General features: G+C 45.8%; 1 protein-coding gene across 9 annotated transcripts in view; it reads left to right on the plus strand.

Annotated features, from left to right (window-relative positions):
* The first annotated feature begins 5,283 nt into the window (after window positions 1-5,283).
* Window positions 5,284-22,204, plus strand: part of PUM2 (pumilio RNA binding family member 2) — a 334,312-nt gene continuing 317,391 nt past the window's right edge. For 6 of the 9 annotated variants that reach the window (XM_030198814.1, XM_030198820.1, XM_030198816.1 and 3 more), the window contains exons 1-2: window positions 6,166-6,450; window positions 18,877-19,249. In XM_030198814.1, coding sequence (XP_030054674.1) covers window positions 18,890-19,249 — 360 coding nt within the window. In that variant the 5' untranslated portion in view covers window positions 6,166-6,450; window positions 18,877-18,889. Of the gene's footprint in view, window positions 5,403-6,165; window positions 6,451-18,876; window positions 19,250-22,204 lie in introns of those variants that run through there. The other 3 variants (XM_030198823.1, XM_030198815.1, XM_030198821.1) reach the window with 3 other exon arrangements.

A 22,204-nucleotide genomic window follows, 5' to 3' on the forward strand; every position in this document is an offset into this window, starting at 1 on the left:
GCTTTGGTTCTGTCCCTGCTTGTGTGTCTTTACCCCGGTAGTCTTTAGCTCCAGTCCCCTCCCTGCTTGTATCTGCCCTGTTTGAAGCCAAGCTTGTTCCAGTCCAGCCAAGTCCGTTCCAGCATTTGGTTCCAGTCCAGTTAAGCCAAGCTTGTTCCCGAATCCAGTTCCAGTCAAGTCAAGCTTGTTCCCGAATCCGGTTCCAGTCTAGTCAAGCTTGTTCCCGAATCCAGTTCCAGTCAAGTCAAGCTTGTTCCCGAATCCGGTTCCAGTCTAGTCAAGCTTGTTCCTGAATCCAGTTCCAGTCAAGTCAAGCTTGTTCCCGAATCCAGTTCCACTCTAGTCAAGCTTGTTCCTGAATCCGGTTCCGTTCCAGCATTTGGTTCCAGTCCAGTCAAGCCAAGCTTGTTCCAGTCCAGCCAAGCCAAGTCAGTTCCAACATTTGGTTCTAGTCAAGCTTGTTCCAGTATCCGGTTCCAGTCCAGCCAAGTCCGTTCCAGCATTTGGTTCCAGTCCAGTCAAGCTTGTTCCAGTATCTGACTCTAGCCAAGCCAAGTGCATCCTGAATCCTGCCCAGTCTTGCTTGCCTCCTGCTGCCACTTGAAGATAGTAGGCCAAGGGCTCACGTTGTTCCAGAGTTCACACCTGGTTGTTCAAAGCCTGGGAACATGACAGCCTGGGTGATTTGCTGTTACAGTAATTAGCTTATCAATTTGCCCTTTTACATGAGATGATACAACATAAATATCCTTCTACGGCAATGTAATACCACTTCCACATACAAAATGAAAATTTAGTGGACCACTCCAAGCATGTCAAAAACCCATCTCTGAAAGTTAGGGACAATATGCAAGTGAGTATTTGAGGTCAGTGGGGAAAAAAGGGCATTTACTGTTCAGAGAGATGATCACAGAGTCTCACACAGAATGCTTCTCCCATGAAATTACTATATGGACCATATTCCGTGCCCAATGATGCATCTTCTAACAATGACAATGTGGGTACCCAATCAACCACCCCTTTGAGAGAATCTGAAGTCATCCAGCTGCACCCCTCTTGCCTCCTCCAGAACTGTTTTCACTATTGTTAACCTTGCCATTTCCAGAATGAAAGCAACATGAGCCAAGCCCTTCCATGACAAATGAAACAGCAAGACTGAGCACCCCCTGCTGCTGAAGCTGGAGGTCAGTGGCTAAAGCCTCAGGACATATCACCTTTTGATTTTAGGACTAAGAGCCCTTTTACTAAACCGCACTAGCAATTCCCACACCGCAAATTTGCAGCATCAGGAATTGCTAACGTGGTTTAGTAAAAGAGACCCTACGTATTTTTTCTTCAGTGCCATGTTTCTATTTGCTAGACTATTTTCACTTGTTTAAGATATATGTTGCTTATGTAATTTAGACCAATTTTTAACAAAAAGATGTATGTAATGCTCTAGTGAGGTATGTCAGTATGTCTCAGTAATCCTGACCAGAAGTTTTGTGCTTTCTACTAGTTCAGTTTTTTTTATTATTTCTTATTTATGTACAGTGGTGGAAATAAGTATTTGATCCCTTGCTGATTTTGTAAGTTTGCCCACTGACAAAGACATGAGCAGCCCATAATTGAAGGGTAGGTTATTGGTAACAGTGAGAGATAGCACATCACAAATTAAATCCGGAAAATCACATTGTGGAAAGTATATGAATTTATTTGCATTCTGCAGAGGGAAATAAGTATTTAATCCCTCTGGCAAACAAGACCTAATACTTGGTGGCAAAACCCTTGTTGGCAAGCACAGCGGTCAGACGTCTTCTGTAGTTGATGATGAGGTTTGCACACATGTCAGGAGGAATTTTGGTCCACTCCTCTTTGCAGATCATCTCTAAATCATTAAGAGTTCTGGGCTGTCGCTTGGCAACTCGCAGCTTCAGCTCCCTCCATAAGTTTTCAATGGGATTAAGGTCTGGTGACTGGCTAGGCCACTCCATGACCCTAATGTGCTTCTTCCTGAGCCACTCCTTTGTTGCCTTGGCTGTATGTTTTGGGTCATTGTCGTGCTGGAAGACCCAGCCACGACCCATTTTTAAGGCCCTGGCGGAGGGAAGGAGGTTGTCACTCAGAATTGTACGGTACATGGCCCCATCCATTCTCCCATTGATGCGGTGAAGTAGTCCTGTGCCCTTAGCAGAGAAACACCCCCAAAACATAACATTTCCACCTCCATGCTTGACAGTGGGGACGGTGTTCTTTGGGTCATAGGCAGCATTTCTCTTCCTCCAAACACGGCGAGTTGAGTTCATGCCAAAGAGCTCAATTTTTGTCTCATCTGACCACAGCACCTTCTCCCAATCACTCTCGGCATCATCCAGGTGTTCACTGGCAAACTTCAGACGGGCCGTCACATGTGCCTTCCGGAGCAGGGGGACCTTGCGGGCACTGCAGGATTGCAATCCGTTATGTCGTAATGTGTTACCAATGGTTTTCGTGGTGACAGTGGTCCCAGCTGCCTTGAGATCATTGACAAGTTCCCCCCTTGTAGTTGTAGGCTGATTTCTAACCTTCCTCATGATCAAGGATACCCCACGAGGTGAGATTTTGCGTGGAGCCCCAGATCTTTGTCGATTGACAGTCATTTTGTACTTCTTCCATTTTCTTACTATGGCACCAACAGTTGTCTCCTTCTCGCCCAGCGTCTTACTGATGGTTTTGTAGCCCATTCCAGCCTTGTGCAGGTGTATGATCTTGTCCCTGACATCCTTAGACAGCTCCTTGCTCTTGGCCATTTTGTAGAGGTTAGAGTCTGACTGATTCACTGAGTCTGTGGACAGGTGTCTTTCATACAGGTGACCATTGCCGACAGCTGTCTGTCATGCAGGTAACGAGTTGATTTGGAGCATCTACCTGGTCTGTAGGGGCCAGATCTCTTACTGGTTGGTGGGGGATCAAATACTTATTTCCCTCTGCAGAATGCAAATAAATTCATATACTTTCCACAATGTGATTTTCCGGATTTAATTTGTGATGTGCTATCTCTCACTGTTACCAATAACCTACCCTTCAATTATGGGCTGCTCATGTCTTTGTCAGTGGGCAAACTTACAAAATCAGCAAGGGATCAAATACTTATTTCCACCACTGTATACATATTACAAAATATTCAAGCAATGACACTTGAGAAAAGGCAATCAGAAATAAACCCATACAGAAAAAAAAAGAAAACTAACAAGAAATACAACTAACTTTCAGTCCACAATAATCAAAGAGGGGCCACAGATTAAATAAATTAGATGGAATTACCATCTGAAGGGGAAAAAAAACAAATATAGCAAAAGTAGAATAAATTGTAAAGTACAGAGTTGAACAGGGACAAAAATTTAATCTGTCCCCACTCAAATCTAACCCATCCCCGCAAATAATCTCCTCCATCCCCTGTACTAAACAACTCAACTTAACAGTAGTCCATATTGATAACTTTCCCTCTCAGTGCTTATGGGGATTTCAATGATATCAACCATATCCATTATTTTTTTTTGTGCTATTATAATTGCTATGCTATCTTAGAAACAAAAGGAAAGGATAGGTAGGCTGGCCTGGCACTACACTTCCACGGGAACCCCGCAGGACCTGTGTCCATCCCCTAATTTATGAGAGGCTTATCAGAACGCCAACCCCTCCTATAGCCACCAAAAAAATCAAGCGGTTGCTTAGGCTTAAAGAAAATATATTTTACCAGAATAAGTTACACAAAATTTAAGAGGAAATTTCAATATATGTGTAGCATCCAATACTAAGACTCTTGGTCTAAGGCAGTGGATCCTAAACCTGGTCCTGGAGGCACCCCAGCCAGTCAGATTTTCATGATATCCACAATGAATATTCATGACAGAGATCTGCATGCAGTGAAGACTGTGCATGCAAATCTCTCTCATGAATATTCATTATGGATATCCTGAAAACCTGACTGACTGGGGTGCCTCCAGGACCAGGTTTGGGAACTACTGGCCTAAGGGCTAAGAAGTCTTTTCTGCGTCTTTGTGCCACTTGAAACAAGAAACATATGAATTTTTGAGCCAAGGAACTGTTAATGAATATGATGATAGAAATTATATTTTACGTCTTTATTTTCATCATTTTCTAAGGCAAAAGCCACTAAGAGGGTGGTTGTATTTGTGATTACTTTTAGGGACCATTCTCAGGGCCGGTCTTAGCAAGTGTGGGGCCCTGTGCAGACCAATTTGGTGGGGCCCCATCCTAGCCCCACCCCCACACTAGCTCCACCCCATTGATAAGCAAAAATAATATAGATATATGCACCTTGATCACACATGAGAGACATATGACACAACAGACATGACACAATGAACTAGAAATCAAAAAAATATGAAGGCAAAATACTGAACTTGAAAGTTAACTCAAGAAGTCAGACTCAGCATGCAGCAATACCAGAAAAATTGAAACTTATATGCAAAATATCACATTTCAAAAAGCTGAGATATTCCAATTAATAAATTCTGAATAAAATACTTTTTTCTACCTTTGTTGTCTGATCATTTAGTTTTTCTATTCGCTTTGGTCCCAGTGTCTTCTTTCCATTTGATATTTTTTTCTCATCATGTCCACCATCCTCCTGTGACCTACCATCTGTAGCCCTGTCCCTATCCTTCCTGAGTTTCAGTATCTGCCCTCAACGTGTTCCGATCCAGCCCTTAAATTCAGCAATTTCCTCTCCATCCATATCCAACATTTCTCCTCACTTCCCTCCATCCATGTGCATCTACTTTCCTCCCCTCCCCTTCATCCATGTCCAGCATTTCTCCTCTCTCCCTTCCCCTCCATCCATGTGCATCTCCTTCCTTTGTCTTTCCTTTCCTCCATTCCTGCCCAACATTTTCCTCTCTTCCCTGCCCGCCACTCCATCTATGTCCAGATTTTTCCTCTCTTCCCTCCCCTCCATCCATGTGCATCTCCTTTCAGTCTTCCCTCCCTGCCCTCTACTCCATCCACCCATGTCCAGCAACCCTCTTCTCCCCTGCCCCCCTTCCAGCCATCCATACCCAGCTCTTGGGCAGTTTTCTCCCCCTCCGGGTCCTGTCTCTTCCGCGTGGTCGCTCGTTTTTAAAGTCCTGAGGCGTTCTCCCTCCCAGTCCCACACCGGCGATTCACGTAGCCTGCCTTCTGCCAGCGTCGGAACCTCTCAGATGCGTCCCGCCTCCTCTAATGCAACTTCCTGTCTTGCGCAGAGGTGGGACGCATCTGAGAAGCCCCGCCCCGACGCTGGCAGAAGGCTGGCTATGTGAATCGCCGGTGTCAGACTCGGAGGGAGAACGCCTCAGGGCTTTAAAAACAAGCGACCACGCGGATGGGCAAGAGCGGGGGAAGGTGCAAGACTCGCACGGGAGGGGAGGAGGCAGAGAAAGGTATTGTCACTGCAGGCATTGAGGTGCGCCGCGCGGGGCCCCCTTAAGCGCGAGGCCCTATGCGGCCGCCTCAGCCTAAGACCGGCCCTAACCATTCTATAAAAGCTGTAACATCCATGGTATCTGGAGACGCTCTTATGTTCTCCACCGGAGTTGAACTTCCAGGTGTTCCTCTTAATGTCAGATGTCCATGTGTCTTCTAGTATCTGCGTCTAAGCCCTGCTATAGGTGCATCAGCTCACTATGAAGCAGCCACCATCGTCCTAACACCAAGCTAGCCTCTCCAAGCCTCTGAAGGAGATTCAGACCCCCCCCCCCCCCCCCCCCACAATGTTGCACAACCTTTTGCAGAGGCACTGAGAACTATGAGTAGCGGCCTCAGCGTACAGATGCAGAATAAAGTTTCTTGGACCCTTTATTAAGGTCCAGCAGCAAAGCCTTCAAGCTTAGAGGCAGGTACAAAAGAGTAACCCTTCACCTCCTCCCAAAGTATATAAACACTACACAACACTATTAAGTTAGACTGGCATTGACACTGAGGAAAATATATTAAGCTTTTTCCTTATAGACGAAAAAAGGGAAAATGTAATAATAATAATAACTTAAAAAGTACACTTAAGCCCAGCATCATACCAAGCACTAACTTGCCCTAGCTGTCATCCACGAGTGGGTACTGCTTAGTGCTTATTCCGCAACTCCCTCCCCCCCCCCTCCCCCGGCAGGGGAAGGGGGTGTGGCGCTGGAGGCGGAAGCGGCTCTGTCTCGCACCCCTCCGGGACGACTTCCCAGGCTGCCCCGCGCGCGGCCGGGAGAGGAGCAGCGCCGCTGCCGCCGGTGCTGCTCGTGTCATGTTGTGACTCTCCCCCGGTCTCTCACACGCGCTCCGGAGGCGGGGGAGAGAGAGAAGGAGGCAAGCAAAGAAGCCGCCGCGCCCTGTGTTTACATCTCCGCACCCCACTTCTGTTTTGTTTGTTTTCCTCTTATCGAGGACTGAGCGCGAGAGTGAGGAGTCGCCACCGCCACCCTGGAGAACGCAGTCCCGGCCCGAGTGAGTGCCCATGAGGCCAGTGGGAGGGGGGCGGGCGAGAGGGAGGGTGGAAGAAGAGAGGCAGCGGGTAGGCCGGCCCGAGGAAGCCCGGGAGCTGGGCCCTGTGCCGGAAGGCCCGGCTCCTCCTAGTCTTTTGTTTTGCGGTCCGGGCGCTGCCTCTTTTAATTTCCTTTTCTCCCTCCGTTGTTGGATGAGGGATTTGGGGGGAGGGGGGTGATGGTAGTTTCGGGGTGAGGGTGGCACTGCGACCCGGCTTATGGTGTTTTCTCTGCTTGAGTATTACGCACGTGTGTCTTCTTTCTGTCGCTTTTGTTTTATTGTTTGAGGGACTCTCAGTGGTTCCCCCCTCCCCCAAACCCAAAACATCTTTACATGGCTTTGCTGCCTCGCAAAACTTCTCACAGGATCTATGTTGTTTTCCTCGTACCCAATTTGTGGACCTAGTCCAAACTTTGTTTCTGCTGTTTTCATATTTGTTTGCTTTTTTTGTGTGTTTTATTGCTATACTGGATTACTGCTGGTCGAATGTTAAAACACCTGACCTAACCAGAAACAACAGAAGCACGCAGTTTACTTATGGCAGAGTATCAAGTGGCCCTGTTGTGCTCCGGGAGTCAGTCCTCCTCTGACCATCCCAGTTAATTGTATTTTTTTTTTTTGTTTTCTTTTTGTTCTTAGCATGTGCATGGATGTCAGAGCCCATATGCTTGAACTTGATTGATACTTTAGTACGGAATTAAAGGCTTGCTGTGCTCTAAATTAAAAAGCATTCGATTTATCGGTTTGTTTTGGACAAAGAATTGTGGTCGCTGTTTTAGTTCACTTGGATATGTAGAAATATGGTTAATAAGTTATACATGATATCCCTTTTATTGGACTAATTATATAAAAAATGTGAACTAAATACATCACTTCCTTGTTTGACACTTAATCGAGTGAGAGATGATATACGGGAGCCTTTTAATATTATTAATACTTGTTTTACTAAATGGCTTGTTTTATAGAGCGAATCAATTTTCTATTGGCCAACAGAATGTTAGCCGAATTGTATTGGTTTGTGATGTCAGATTGCTTTGCACAAACTTCACAGGAAATAGTCTTGTGTGAATAGGAAGCTAGAAGTGCAATTCTATTGAATGTATGACCAGGAAGGCACTTGTTTTAGCAGGATAGTTTTTGAAACATTGTGAGTTTGGGCCTGTGGCTGTGTTATTCCATATCAGAGCCGTGTTCTGGCAGTGGACCCCAGGGTGGGTGGGGGCTGCAGGATTTGCATTTTATGCAGATTTTTTTTTTTTAATGTTGACTTAGAAATGTAAGCACTAAGGCTTGGGGGGTTTGCTTTGTGGAGTGAGATCCTATACAGCTATACAGTTTTGTGCAGCATGTACGTACATATAAACAAAAATAGACACAATTTATTTTTCTTTTACTTTTTAAGTAGTTTACATTCTTTGCTTTTTAAGTAGTTTACTGGCCTCCCACTTAGCCATCTATCCCCCCTTCAGTCCATTCAGAACTCGGCTGCAAGTCTTATCTTCCGCCTGGACCGATATACTCATATCACCCCTCTCCTCAAGTCACTTCACTGGCTTCCGATCAGGTACCGCATACAGTTCAAGCTTCTCCTACTAACCTACAAATGCACTCGATCTGCAGCCCCTCCTTACCTCTCTACCCTCATCTCCCCTTAAGTTCCTACCTGTAACCTCGGCTCTCAAGACAAATCCCTCCTTTCAGTACCCTTCTCCACCACCGCCAACTCCAGGCTCCGCCCTTTCTGCCTCGCCTCACCTCATGTGTGGAACAAACTCCCTGAGCCCATACGCCAAGCCCCCTCCCTGCCCATCTTCAAATCACTGCTCAAAGCCCACCTCTTCAATGTCGCCTTCGGCACCTAACCACCACACCTCTACTCAGAAATCTAGACTGCACCAACTTGACATTTTGTCCTTTAGATTGTAAGCTCCTCTGAGCATGCACCGTCCTTCTTTGTTAAATTGTACAGTGCTGCGTAACCCTAGTAGCGCTCTAGAAATGTTAAGTAGTACTAGTACTTTGCCATGTATATTCTGCTGCTGCCAATGTAAGGTGTGACATCAGTCTTCCAGCTTCCTTTTTGAAGTTAGGTAATCTAAAATTGTCAATTAGTAGCATGCCAAATTTTGCTGTTTACTTTGGTCACCAGTGAAATTTCATATCTTTGGTCATCCCTTGTAGTCAGGAATGATTGTTTCTTCATGGCTGTTCTTTCTGAGGGATCAGAAGTTGATGAGACTGCCCCTGTTGCCAGGAAAAACTTAAGATATAAGAATAGCCATACTGGGTCAGACCAGTGGTGTATCTAGCCTAGTATCCTATATTCAACATTGGCTAATCCAGGTCACAAATATCTGGCAGAAACCCAAATAGTAACAAGATTCCGTGCCCTTAAGAACACAGGTACAAATCAAAGTAGGGTGTACACAAAATTAGCACATACGAGTTATCTTGTTGGGCAGACTGGATGGACCGTGCAGGTCTTTTTCTGCCGTCATCTACTATATTATGTTACTATATTCCGTGCTACCAATCCTAGGGCAAGCTGTGGCTTCTCTATGTCTCTCAATATCAGACTATTGACTTTTCCTCCAGGAACTTGTACCAACCTTTTTTAAAACCCATATATGTTAACTGCTGTTACCACATCCTCCAGCAACACGCTCCTGAGCTTAACTATTCGTTGAGTGAAAAATATTTCCTCCTATTTGTTTTAAAAGAAAATGACATTTTGTATCCAAAGCCCAATTTACTCTTGTCTATCTCGCTTATTGTGAAATTGTATATTAAATGTGTGTGTGTAAGGGGGGAGAGGGAAGATATTGGAATTAACTATTGCTCTTTATGTACAGTTAGGGGCAATTGGCATGATGAAGTGAAGGAAACCAGTTTTTGTTGCTGATCCCTAGTTGCATATAAGATGATTTCTTGTAACTCAGAAAGTGAATTGTGCTGCCTTTATCTTTGGGATTTTCTTCTTGTTCTTACTCAGTCTCCTGAATACTATGTTGGTGTCAATGTGATACTTCTAGACCACTGTTTCCCCCAAACTAAGGTTCAACGTGGTGTACAATTAAGAAATAATATTACAAAGCATGTGTAAATAATTGTTTCCCACATTATTTAACACAACCAATCAAGGGGTAATTAGTCCCCGTTCAGAAAAGATACATTTTCAACATCTTGCAAAATTTCGTTCAGATGGTTCTGTTGTACTCGAATAGCTGATGGGTGAGAATTCCATTTAGGAATAGGAATAACAGAAAAGATGGAATTTATTATTCTCAAAAAAGGGATTTTGCCATAAGAGGGGGGACAAAGAATTTATCCCGCAGCCTAGAGTAAGTTTTTAGAAACCATATTTATTAACAGCTAAACAGTGGAACCATATTGATGTAATAAAGTGCCTTCAACAAAATGCTTTCATCTACTGGAAGCCAGTGTAACCTTACCATAAATATCGAAACAGTGGTGAACTTTTTTTTTTTTTTATTTATAACCATTTAAATTTTTACAAGTGATAAAACAACTTGCTGGAAATACAGAGAAAGTAATATGTAGGAATTATTTCACTCAGGTAATTCTATTCTCTTCCTTAGACCACTAAATAGGGAGAGTGAAACAAGATAAGGAGATCAATTAAACAGTAAACAGAAAATAAACCCGTGGTATTAACCTGATTATCACCAGATATTACTCATCCAATTCATTATTCCACATTGATCATCTGGTTGGCTTCTTCAAGGCCAATACGGTGTATAGTCAAATCATTTCACTGAAAACATACTTATTGTCCAATATTAGTTAAAAATAATACATCTGATTACATTCTTTCTCTTTTAAAAACCAGGTTATTTAACAATACTTATATTTAAGTCTCTAATTCAAATCCCACTGATTAAAGTAATCCCAGTAATCAGAGGCTTCACTCCTTTTAAAGTAATAATTTGAGGAAATATTTCTGAGGAAAACTTTAGGAGTCATACCCGGAACTCTGGGAAAAACAATAATCTCGATATTTATATTAATATTCATTTTATTATTCAAAATTTCTGGTCTATTATCATTTTCAAAATCATAACCACTTCTTACTCATGTAGAATCATTTGTTATATCAATTTTTTTCTCTCAAAGAGTTCAGTTGAATTGTCCATGTAATTCTCTAATAAAATTATATCTGAAACAAAATTATTTACTGCCATCGTTAGGTCCCGAAGCGCCTTCCAGATGGTATTCAATGTAACCTCCACGGGAGCCAAAAACTCCAAGTTGATTTCTCAAAGGTGTTTAGGAGTGGTTCCGCCGATTCGGGTTCTGCTGTAAACGTCCTCCGTTTCAGCATATACCTCTAACTCACTCCTCCACTCCTTTGGGCATGGTGGTTGAATAATTCGGGAGCGATGGAGTTTTTCCAGGTCCAAGAGCGTCAACGCTCTTTTGCCGGCGCTAATCAAAGGACTCGCCAACCCTTTCATCTGTGGGCAGTTCGTCACGCAGCGGTCCCGCACTTGTTGCTCAGGGGATAAAACGCTGGCCATCGGCGGCTGACCGCCGGTTGTCCCCTTCCTCTCAGTTAAGGTAACTGCAATTGCAGAGAGGAAATTTATGTAAAAAACAGTGGTGAACTTATTCACTTTGAAAATCAGTTTGAAAGCCATTTTCTGTATAAGCTGTTTGTTTTTTTTTAAAGCTATCTAGAACTTAACCCTAAATAAAGCACATTGCAGTAGTTCTCTCACCACCCCATGCACTGTTCTTTTCTTTCCCTTACCTCCTTTTATTCTCATTCAACATTTTTTGCCAGCCCCCTTTATGCTCATGCTGGCTTTCACTGTTCTCCCTCTTCTTATCCAGACTTCCTATATTTAGCAGCGCATTTCTTTGCCCAGGAGGCAAGGACAGTAGCGTTTCTCAGGACTTAATGATCAATTCCCTGTGCTGTTCTGAAACAGCGCCGGAACAGCATGGTGAATTAATTCCTCAATGATCAGCGCTAATAACATGCAAATTTAGGCGTGTTATTAGCGTTCATCATCGGGGGAAAGCACGGGAGGATTGTGCCTGGGCATGAGCACTCATTTGACAGATCTGGGCTGTGAAGAAAAAAAAAAAAAAAAAGCCCAGACCTGTCAAACATCAAGCCTCCAAACGGGGGTGGGGGGGGGGGCAGGCCCCTCACCCCTAGCATGTAACTCCCCTTGCCAAACAAGTGTCCCCCCCCCCCCCCCAAACAAAAGCCTAAAACACCATTGTGGGCCACTGGGACCCTTGACAGCCCCCTCGCTAACCCTGGTGGTGTAGTGGTGTGTTCCCCCTTCACTCCTCGAACCCAGACCTCTCCCTTCATAGAGGAGGAGAGATTAGTGTTCCCTCCCTCCCTCCTCTGGGTGCCACTTCATAATGGTGGTGCCTTGCCCAGTGCATCCCTCTGGGTGCCACATTATATTAAGGGACACTCAGTGGCTCCTCCCCCTCAATATAACATGACGCCCAGAGGAGGGAGGGAGTGCTCTGTTCTGAGGTGGGGGGGGGGGTTGGGTTCATGGAGAGAGAGAGGGGGACCCTACAGGTAGACTATCAGGGCTAGCGGGGGTCTGTCAGGGAGGGTTTTTGTTTTGAGGGGTGCTTTGTGTTTGGGGGAAGGGGAAGGGTCTGGGGGTCCACTGGACCTCCAGGACTGCCCAGGTTGCCTGTCATGAAGGGAGGGAGCGGGAGGAATAGGCCTTAATGCTAATACCAGCTAGGGTTAAGGTGCTATCCTGCCCTTTTGATCAGAGTGCATGCTCTGATCATACAGGCAGAATACTGCCAAGCTCATTTAAATATTTAAATATAATTGAAATGAGCTCTGTGGTATTCCCTGGTGCACTCATGCCAGACCCCTCCGATCATCCCGTGCTGGTACATGCGAGTGTTAGTCGGACACTAGTGACCTCTGCACCTGCATTTACTTTTGGATATCGGGATCAGGCTGTCAAAGGCACTGCTTTTCCCACCTTTGCTTATCTCCAGTTGTTTAACACTAATGTTGAATGATCAAAAGCCATATGGAAACAGTGGGAGAATCATTGTTTGAGAAAAGCCTTTTCTACTTCCTGTTTTCCATGGCACACTCATACTGTAGAGATGTTAGAACTGCTAGGAAATCGGGAAAATCAGCCATTTTGAATTTCTGCCTGTATATAACAAACACAATATGTCTTGCCACCCCCAAATCCCCCTCCCCCCCCCAACAAGTTAGTTATGCTGTCAAATACTTTTGAAACATTCCAAACAAGAGTAAATCTATTCATCCTGTACTGTTGAAGGCTGTTAGTTTCTCCATCAGTACAACATGTCTTAGTCTTTCGCGCTAGAGCATGGTGGAAAATGGTAATTTTCTATTCAGTAGCAATTATAAATTGAGCAATGTAGATGCATTTTAACACCATTTTTGTGGTATAATCAAGACTCTCCAGGTAGCGATTCAATAACACGTCACTAGTCAATGCAAAACGGACACCTAGAATGTTATGCAGTGCAGTTTGAATGAATGATCAAAAATCCTTTGAATATGGACAGTCCCACCACTGATGTAGTAAGGTAGCCAAGGCATCACATTGTTTTCCAACAAAGGGAGTTTGCTTTCAGGATTCTTCTGTACAAAACCACAGCTCTGATGCACCGGACCTTCCTCAGTGTAGCTTTAGAAGGTCGATGTAGGAGGGTAGGAGCAACAGCTCCTTCCTTGTCATCAAGCAGATGAAGCCGTTACGTATGGGTTGTGTCCATCAACCAGCAGGGGGAGATAGAGAGCACTCAATTTTTCTCAGTGCCTCATGGCCAGCTAGCGCCACTGCCTCTTCAGTATTCTCTGTCTCCCCAAGCAGGGTGGCTGCAGCTTCTTCGAGCTCCATCAAAAATCTGCCTGGGGGTGGCTCCTGGCTTGCCAGTTGTTAGCCGGGGTGTTAGAGGCTATAGCAGCTTCACTTTGAAGGCACATAGGTCAGACCTTTCCCTGCCTTACCCATGCCCCCGTGGATGTGGACATATTAGCTTGCTTTTCCCTGTCCTTTCACACTCAGTGGATGCAGACACATTGGTTCGCCTTTCCCTGCCTTTCCCACTTATCTGAGCCTCTGAAGTGTTTTTATTTACCTCTTTTGCCTCTGCTTTCCTCACAGCGTTAAAAAAAAAAATAATAAAGTTGCGTCGCGCTTTAGCGCAGCGATGTTGGAAAAGAGGTTTTTTTTCTTGAGATTCTTCTTCAGGACCGGAGCTGTGATACTCGGTCTAGTGAGGTAAGAGTGTTTTCTGATTCCTCCAGGGTGGGACTGCGATCGGGACATTTTTGGCGCGAACCGCCATTTTTGAATTTTACCGCCGTTTTCGGCGATGGCTACGGAGACTGTAAAGCGCTGTTCTAAATGTGGCAAGCGCAAATCAGCAGCGGGGCTCTGTAATTCGTGCTGTACAGACGGTAGAGACGGCCCGAGCATGGCAAGCGGCAATCTTACGCGCTCTGAGCTAGCAGCGGATGCCATTTTGGATTTTCCACATGGCGCGGCCTCTGTTGCGATGGAGAGCCCTGAATCCGGGGGGGGGGGGGGGGTCCTCTGAGTGAGGCTAATAATAGAGCTGATAGCCCTGGGCAGGATCCGGGTGGTGAGGGAGTGGTTTTCTCCCCTGATTTTGTTTTAATGCTGCATAGGGCATACGTGCTTAAAAGAGCTCTTCCACAGGGATCTTCGGACCCTCTGCCTGCCCCCCCCCCCCCCCCCCCCCCCCCCCCCGGTGGATCCTGGCCTTTTGGAGTTGGCTTTGCCTGTTTCTTATCCTCCTGATAAACGCAGAAGGGCTAATTCCCCTTCTGAGTGTGGCACACCCCCCTTTTCCCCCCCGTGTTCGGGCTATAAGGATTCTGAGGGGTCTGGCAGAACTTCTTGGGCTGAGGAGCCAGAGTTGGGTGCAGAATTGCCACAGGAGCTTGATGATCCGTCTGCGGTGAGGATTTTCCACCGTGAGGAGCTGCCAGCGCTTATTTCAGATGCCTTACAAGCCCTCTCGATTGAAGATCCTGGGAGTGGCACAGCCTCCTCGGTTAATCCAAGGATGGCTAGTACCATAAAGCTTGCTTGAGCCTTTCCTTTGCATGACTCCATCCAAGAGCTTATTTCGGCTCAATGGGCTGACCCTGAGGGACCTTTGAAGGTTGACAGGGCTATGGGGCAATTATACCCTCTGAGTGAGGAACATTTGGCTCGCTTTGCAATGCCTAAGTGGATGCCCTGGTCACGGCTGTGACAAAGAGAACTACCCTCCCTGTTGAAGGAGGTGTTGCCCTGAAGGATATTCAAGACCGCAGGCTTGATTCAGCTCTGAAGCGGTCCTTTGATTTGGCAGGTCTCACTGTTCGGGCATCTGCATGCAGTTGTTATGCTGATAGAGCCTGCCTGGCTTGGTTACAGCAGGCAGTGGAACAGCCTGATGATGGAGCGGAGACCTTATCTGAAGTGGCTCCGCGGATGGAGTCGACCTTGTCCTTTTTGGCTGACGCCCTTTATGATATGGTCAGAGCTTCAGCTAAGCAAATGGCTTTAGCAGTGGTGGCTCGCCGCACTCTTTGGCTACGACATTGGGCGGCGGACATGGCCTCTAAGCAAAGGTTGGTGAAGTTGCCCTTTCAAGGCCTTCTCCTGTTTGGTGAGGAGCTGGAAAACATTGTTAAAGGCCTGGGGGATTCCAAACCTCAGCGCTTGCCCGAAGATAGGCCGAAGCCTTCCTCTAAGGGTCAGGCGTTCCGCTCCTCTTACAGACCTCACTTCCGTGAAGCTAGAAGGTACCGCCCGGGGCGTGCTGCTGGGTTCACTTCGCGTGCCCGCTTTCAGCAGAGAAACTCCTTTCTCTCGGACAAACGTTCCACAGCTGCCGGTTCAAGGTCTGGAGTTCAGGGGCGACCCTCTCAATGATGGTGCGCTGGCCCTCTCCTCGTTTCCTGTCATCGGAGGAAGACTTTCCCCTCTTTTTCGAGAAGTGGGCCAAAATCTCCGCAGATCAGTGGGTCTTGGACCTCATCAGAGACGGATACCGAATAGAATTCGATGCCCCGGTGAGAGACGTGTTTGTGGAGTCCCGATGCGGTTCTGCTGCCAAACGGGCGGCGGTAGAGGAGACTCTGCACAGTCTGTGCCAGATAGGGGCTGTGACCCCGGTGCCTTCCGCCGAACAAGGTCTAGGCCGCTACTCCATTTACTTTGTGGTGCCACGAAAAGGCAGGTCTTTTCGCCTGATCCTGGACTTAAAAGAGCTAAACAAGTCCTTAAAAGTGCGGCATTTTTACATGGAAACCCTGCGCTCCGTCATTGCGGTGGTACAGCCAGGAGAGTTTCTCAATTCTCTGGACCTGAAAGAAGCTTACTTGCACATACCAATTTGGCCCCCGCACCAGAAGTTTTTGCGGTGTTGGGAAAACATTTCCAGTTTCGGGCCTTGCCTTTTGGCCTCCCCACAGCTCCCCGAACCTTCTCCGAGGTAATGGTGGTAGTAGCTGCCTTTCTCAGGCGAGAGGGTATCCGGGTTCTCCCGTACATAGACGACTGGCTCATCAGAGCAGACTCAGAAAAAGAGAGTCATCTAGCTACAGCCAGAGTGGTTTCAGTCCTTCAATCTCTGGGCTGGGTCGTCAATATGGCCAAAGGTTACCTGACCCCCTCGCTATCTCTAGAATATTTGGGGGCCAGGTTCAACACAGCCTCGGGCTATGTGTTTCTTCCCGAGCAAAGGCGGTGCAAGGTTCAGAATCAGGTCCGTCTGCTCCTGAGGATGCTCCGCCCGCGAGCTTGGGACATTGTCCAGCTGTTGGGATCGATGACTGCCACCTTGGAAGTGGTGCCATTGGCGAGAGCGCACCTGAGACCTCTACAGTATTCTCTACTTCAACGATGGTCTCCAGTATCTCAGGATTATCAGTGCAGACTTTATTGGCTCCCTTTGGCCCGCCTCAGTATGGAGTGGTGACTCTCGGACAGCATGTTGCGGCGGGGAATTCCGCTGGTGCTCCCCGATTGGTGCCTGGTGGTGACAGATGCCAGACTGAAGGGCTGGGGCGCACATTGCCAGGGGAAGCATGCCCAGGGTCTGTGGACGCCCCATGAGTCGGAGTGGTCTATCAACCGCCTGGAGTTGAAAGCGGTGTTTCTGGCTCTTCTGGCCTTTCAAGTGACTCTGGAAGGATTGGCTGTCCGAGTGTTGTCGGACAACATGACAGCAGTGGCCTACATAAATCGACAAGGCGGCACTCAGTGCAGCGCTCTAGCCGCGCAGGCCAAACAAATTTGCCACTGGGCCGAGCTGCATCTACAGTCCCTGTCAGCAGCTCACATTGTAGGTCAGAGCAACGTGCAAGCCGACTATCTAAGCAGGCATCAGATCGATCCAGCGGAGTGGGAACTAGCAGATGATGTATTCCTGCAGATATGTGCCAAATGGGGCAAGCCAGTGATGGATCTTATGGCGACCAGTTCCAATGCCAAAGTCCCGTGCTTCCTCAGCAGACAGAGAGGGATCCTCGCTCTGCCGGGTTGGATGCCTTGGTTCAGCCCTTGCCCATGGGCTTGCTGTATGTCTTCCCTCCGTGGCCCTTGATAGGGCAAGTGCTCCTGCGGATTCGGCTGCATCCAGGAGAAGTGGTGCTCATCGCCCCGGATTGGCCCAGGAGGCCTTGGTATGCGGACCTCCGACAGATGCTGTTGGAGGCTCCCTTTCCGTTACCTCTGGTTCCGCACCTGTTGTCACAGGGTCCGGTGGCCATGGAGGACGCCTGCCGCTTTGGTCTTATGGCATGGCGATTGAGAGGGCGCAATTGAGAGATAAAGGCTACTCAAATAAGGTAATTTCCACTCTCCTGCAGGCCCGTAAGCGCTCCACTTCCGTGGCTTATGCCAGGATTTGGCACCAGTTTGAAGTCTGGTGTGTTTCAAGAGCGCTTTCTCCGTTGTGGGCTCCTGTCTCGCCGATTCTGGACTTTTTGCAAGATGGTGTTCACAAAGGCTTGGCCTATAATTCCCTGCGGGTGCAAGTGGCAGCATTGGCCTCCCTGCGTGGCAAGGTTGAAGGCGTGTCCTTAGCTGCTCATCCAGATGTGGCACGGTTTCTTAGAGGGGTGCTTCGGCTCCGTCCTCCCGTGCGGGCACCTTGTCCAGCTTGGATCCTGGGGTTAGTATTGAAGGCCTTTCAGGGGGCTCCCTTTGAACCGCTTCGGAGTGCTTCAGAGAAAGATTTGACACTGAAGGCCGTCTTTTTAGTGGCCATTACCTCAGCGAGACGGGTGTCGGAGCTCCAGGCGCTGTCCTGTTACATCCCATATGTAATGGCTTCATCTGCTTGATGACAAGGAAGGGAAAATTAGGTTCTTACCATGATAATTTTCTTTCCTTTAGTCATAGCAGATGAAGCCATGAGCCCTCCCTGTATGATTGTCTGTATTGCAGTGATTCTGATTTTAGGTGCTGTTCTTGTTTCCTGAAGTTATATTCCTTCCTTGGGGAGTCGGAAAACAGTCTTCAGGATTCTTGTTACAGTTATAGGAGGATGAGTTCATTCCCTCCAGTTCATGTTTTGGGAGGATGAGTTTATTCCCTCCAGGAGGATGCAAGTATTCCCTCCGTTTATACAAAGTGGAGGACGAGTTTATTCCCTCCAGGAGGATGAGTTCATTCCCTCCTTTTTTGAGTTCATGCCCTTGTTAAGGGGCCATCGTTCGCTGTGAGGAAAGTTCATGTTATTCCCATTGCGGTTTGCCATACTGCTTTGGAAGCTTCAAATACTGAAGAGGCAGTGGAGCTAGCTGGCCATGAGGCACTGAGAAAAGTTGAGTGCTCTCTATCTTTCCCTGCTGGTTGATGGACACAACCCATACGTAATGGCTTCATCTGCTATGACTAAAGGAATGAAAATTATCATGGTAAGAACCTAATTTTCCCTTCTTTGCAGCCTTCCATGACTGGAGCTGTATTCCCGAGCTTTAACACAAGCAGAAAATTAAGCTGAATATTTAGCAAGAATTGCTTTTTAGTGTCTTTTATTAAGTTCTTATGATGTAAATTCCAATCATGTAGGTTAAAAAGAAACGGAAATTTCTAAATAAGTGGAAGCCTAGCAAGATGGAACAAGTTCAGAACTAGATGATTGTACATAAGGGACAGAGGCAGGATTAATTTAAGGATCATAAGCTATGGTATTTTTTTATTCCTCCTTTTTTTTTGTATTTTTTTAAATAAATTAAAGAGACCTCTGATATACCTCCACCTCTATTTTGCTTCTGCAGCCATCTATCTTGAATTCCCATTGATGTCTTTTGAGGAAACTCATGGGGGTGGAAATCTAAGACATTTTTTTTTTTTTTTGTAGGTCTCTGCGTGGAATGAGCATTCCATGTGTCCTAGGGATGAATGAAGTGGCCTGGCAGGAGACCAGAGGAATGATGCATGCAAGCAGTGGTCAGGACCCTGGTAGGGTTGGAGTAGGGGTTGTCCCAACTGGCGGAGCAACGACAGGGCCAGGTCCTGGTACTTCAGTGTCTCATGCAGGTGGAAGCAGTGCCCATGCCATCCCTGCAGCTGCAGTGTCAGGTGCCTCCAGTGCTCAGGGAACCCTCAGTGGACGGTCTCAGGATGATGCCACGGTTGGATATTTCTTCCAGAGGCAAGCTGGTGAACAGCTGAGTGGCTACTCTAGCAAGCACCGCTGGCCCACAGGAGATAGCGTTTATGTAGAGCACTCGGTAGGTAGCTTGCTTTTCATTCAAAAGCTTTTGATATTTGTTGGGCTTATGCCCATGTGATTTTTAAAATAGGAATACTGATTGAAATTGCTGTTACATGGAGGAGGTAGTACTCGGGATAAGGAACAGTATTGTATATTCTGTTTTACAATACTCTGGGAGCTTGGATGGCTGCACTGATAAGTTAGTCATTATGAGCTAGGAACATGCGGCATAACATTGATGCATAACCGTTGATTGTAATTTTATACCTTTGTTAATCAGGTCTGTTGTCTAAAATAGCATGGTAGTACATTTTGAAGTTCAAGAAAGTATTCACAACTCGTTGGTTGTAGTCAGTTTCCACAAGATTGATTGGGAGGTATGTGCTATGTACCGCTCCCTGTCTTCACAACATTCTCAGTTTCTGTCTTCAGCATTCTACATTGCTTGTTTATGGATGTAGGGATTATTGTGATAGTGTCATCCGTTTTCGTAATGTAAATTTTAAAAAAATCACAGGTTAGAAAAGTACACACGAGGTATGTCCGCAAATCTTCTTGTGGGATTTTCTAAAGATTTTCCTAATCTCTGATCTGATCTAAAATCTCAATTTATACAAATTCAGGGATTTTATAATAAACCTGTTGTTAGTGTTTAGAAAAAGAATACTGTAGCAGATACTTGGATCTCCCACAAGGTATGATTCATTTATTGAAATAATCTTTTTAGAACTGGTTCATACACAGTCCACACATAATGGGTACGGTTGTATGCAAAAGCTCAGGCACCCTTGGTCAAATAGTATATTTCAGTGAAATCCTAAATGAAGAGAAGCTGCATGACACAGAAACGCCTCTTTCTGCAAATGTTAATTCATAATTACTGTTTACTGATGTTAAATTGAAAATGTTAACGTGGATAATAGCAGGGGCAAAGGTATATCACCCTTTTTTTTTTTAAATGTTAATAAAGGCCACAAATTTTGGTTTAGGTCTTCAGTTGAAGACAGTTCTACACTTGAATAAACTTTGACCTTTCTAACATTCTGCTGCTGGAGTGGAGGAGTGGCCTAGTGGTTAGGGTGGTGGACTTTGGTCCTGGGGAGCTGAGGAAGTGAGTTCAATTCCCGGCACAGGCAGCTCCTTGTGACTGGGCAAGTCACTTAACCCTCCATTGCTCCATGTAAGCCGCATTGAGCCTGCCATGAGTGGGAAAGTGCGGGGTACAAATGTAACAAAAAAAAATGTTGTTCTTGTTAATTTCAACAACTGTGGGATGTTCTATTTTCTATTTATTGCAATGTTAATAATACAAGGATAAATCACTCATATGGCAACAATCTGTTATGGTCTAACAGGATTCAAGAAAGGGGAATTAACTACTTTCCTTGTCATCCTGGTAGACCAGTCCAAACCTATGGGATGTACCAAAGCTTTTATTCCATAGGGCGGGAGGAAGAGACAACCCCTTCTAAAACTGCCCTGCCAAAAGCATTGTCTTGCCTGGCCCAGACATCAAGTTTGTAGTGCTTGACAAACAAATACAGAGAAGACCACATTGCTCTGCAAATATTTTTGAGAGCTGACGCTCTTGCTTCTATCCACAATGTAAACTGAGATGTGGTAGAATGGGCGCTAAGAATGGCCCTGAGAAACTGACGTGTCTTAAAGAATGTAGGCCAGTTCAATTACCAGCTTAATTCAGTGAGCTATGGGTAACATAGAAGCAGGGATAGTTGAAGAGAACAAAAAGATGATCTGATGACTGATGAGAATTAGTGACCTCCAGGTAATGAAGGAGAATCCTGTGGATGTCCAGCTTTGTTAGAACCTGAGATAAACCAGAAGCTGCTTGCCAGTTGGCCCTGTATAGATTGGATTTCTCTTTAATCCATTTGTGCTCTAGTTTTCTGCATTTTTGTTTAGTTCAGATGTTCTGCACCGTTTGTCACTCTTCCATATCACCTTGGTTTTGGATTAGAATGGTACTATCTCATCCAGGGTCTTGAGGCCGATTTTTGGCCAGTCGATTTCTAGACTGAGTATTCTGTCTTCAGGTAGTTTTTGCATTACAGCATCCCAGAAGGTGTTGGATTCTATTCTCCCTCTGGATGTAACATGTTGTTGTTGTGGATTGGGGTTTTTCTTGAAGTGGTTCCAGTTGATTGTGAAAGAGCATCTGTAGCGGTCAGACCTCAGTGATTCTTCCCAGCAGATATCTGTTAGTATAATGGTTTGGTTCATATTTCCATTGTTACTGAAGGTGACCAGGTCTAGTTGGTGACCCTTACTGTGTATTGGTGTGTGTGTGGGGGGGGGGGGGGGGAGTTATTGCATAGTTCAGAGAGGACTGGAAAGTGCAGATATCCATTCTGCTGGTGTCTGAGAGGTTTTCTAAATGGACATTAATGTCTCCAAGTAGTAGGTTATAGGAGCTTTCAGTTGAGTTTTTTTTTTAAACTCGCTGCCTGCACCTGTCACTCTTGCTCTACACTAGCATCCGTCTCCCATCAATTGGGTCACAACAGCCTTTTGGCGAGTATCTCACTCTCAAATTATCCCCAGTGATTTCTAGGTTACTGAATCCACACTCCTAGTGCAATCAGCAAACAGTAACAAGTAAGTGAAAATAGATCAATTAGAAAACTAACTAAACATTTATATACTGTCTAAACAGTACTTGAGAAGATCAGGACTTATAGCTGCTCACAAGTTATCAAGTGTAACTGTTTTACAGGGCCTTAGCAAAGAAATCTGTTCTCTTTTCTTCCTGGCTAAGACTAGAGCAAAAGCCAGTACTCTCCAAATGAAAATGAGCTCCTGGGCTAATCAGAGCCCAGATCAAGAACATTTCAAACATATAGTACTACTTGCTTCCTATCTGTTTGCTAAAACTAAAGAAAGAACATTCATTTTCTCTGTAACAGCGATATTGCAAAAAATCACAACCTGCTGGCCAAATAGGAGAATTACA

The sequence above is a fragment of the Microcaecilia unicolor genome, chromosome 3 (assembly GCF_901765095.1).
Source record: "Microcaecilia unicolor chromosome 3, aMicUni1.1, whole genome shotgun sequence".
Lineage (NCBI taxonomy): Eukaryota > Metazoa > Chordata > Amphibia > Gymnophiona > Siphonopidae > Microcaecilia > Microcaecilia unicolor.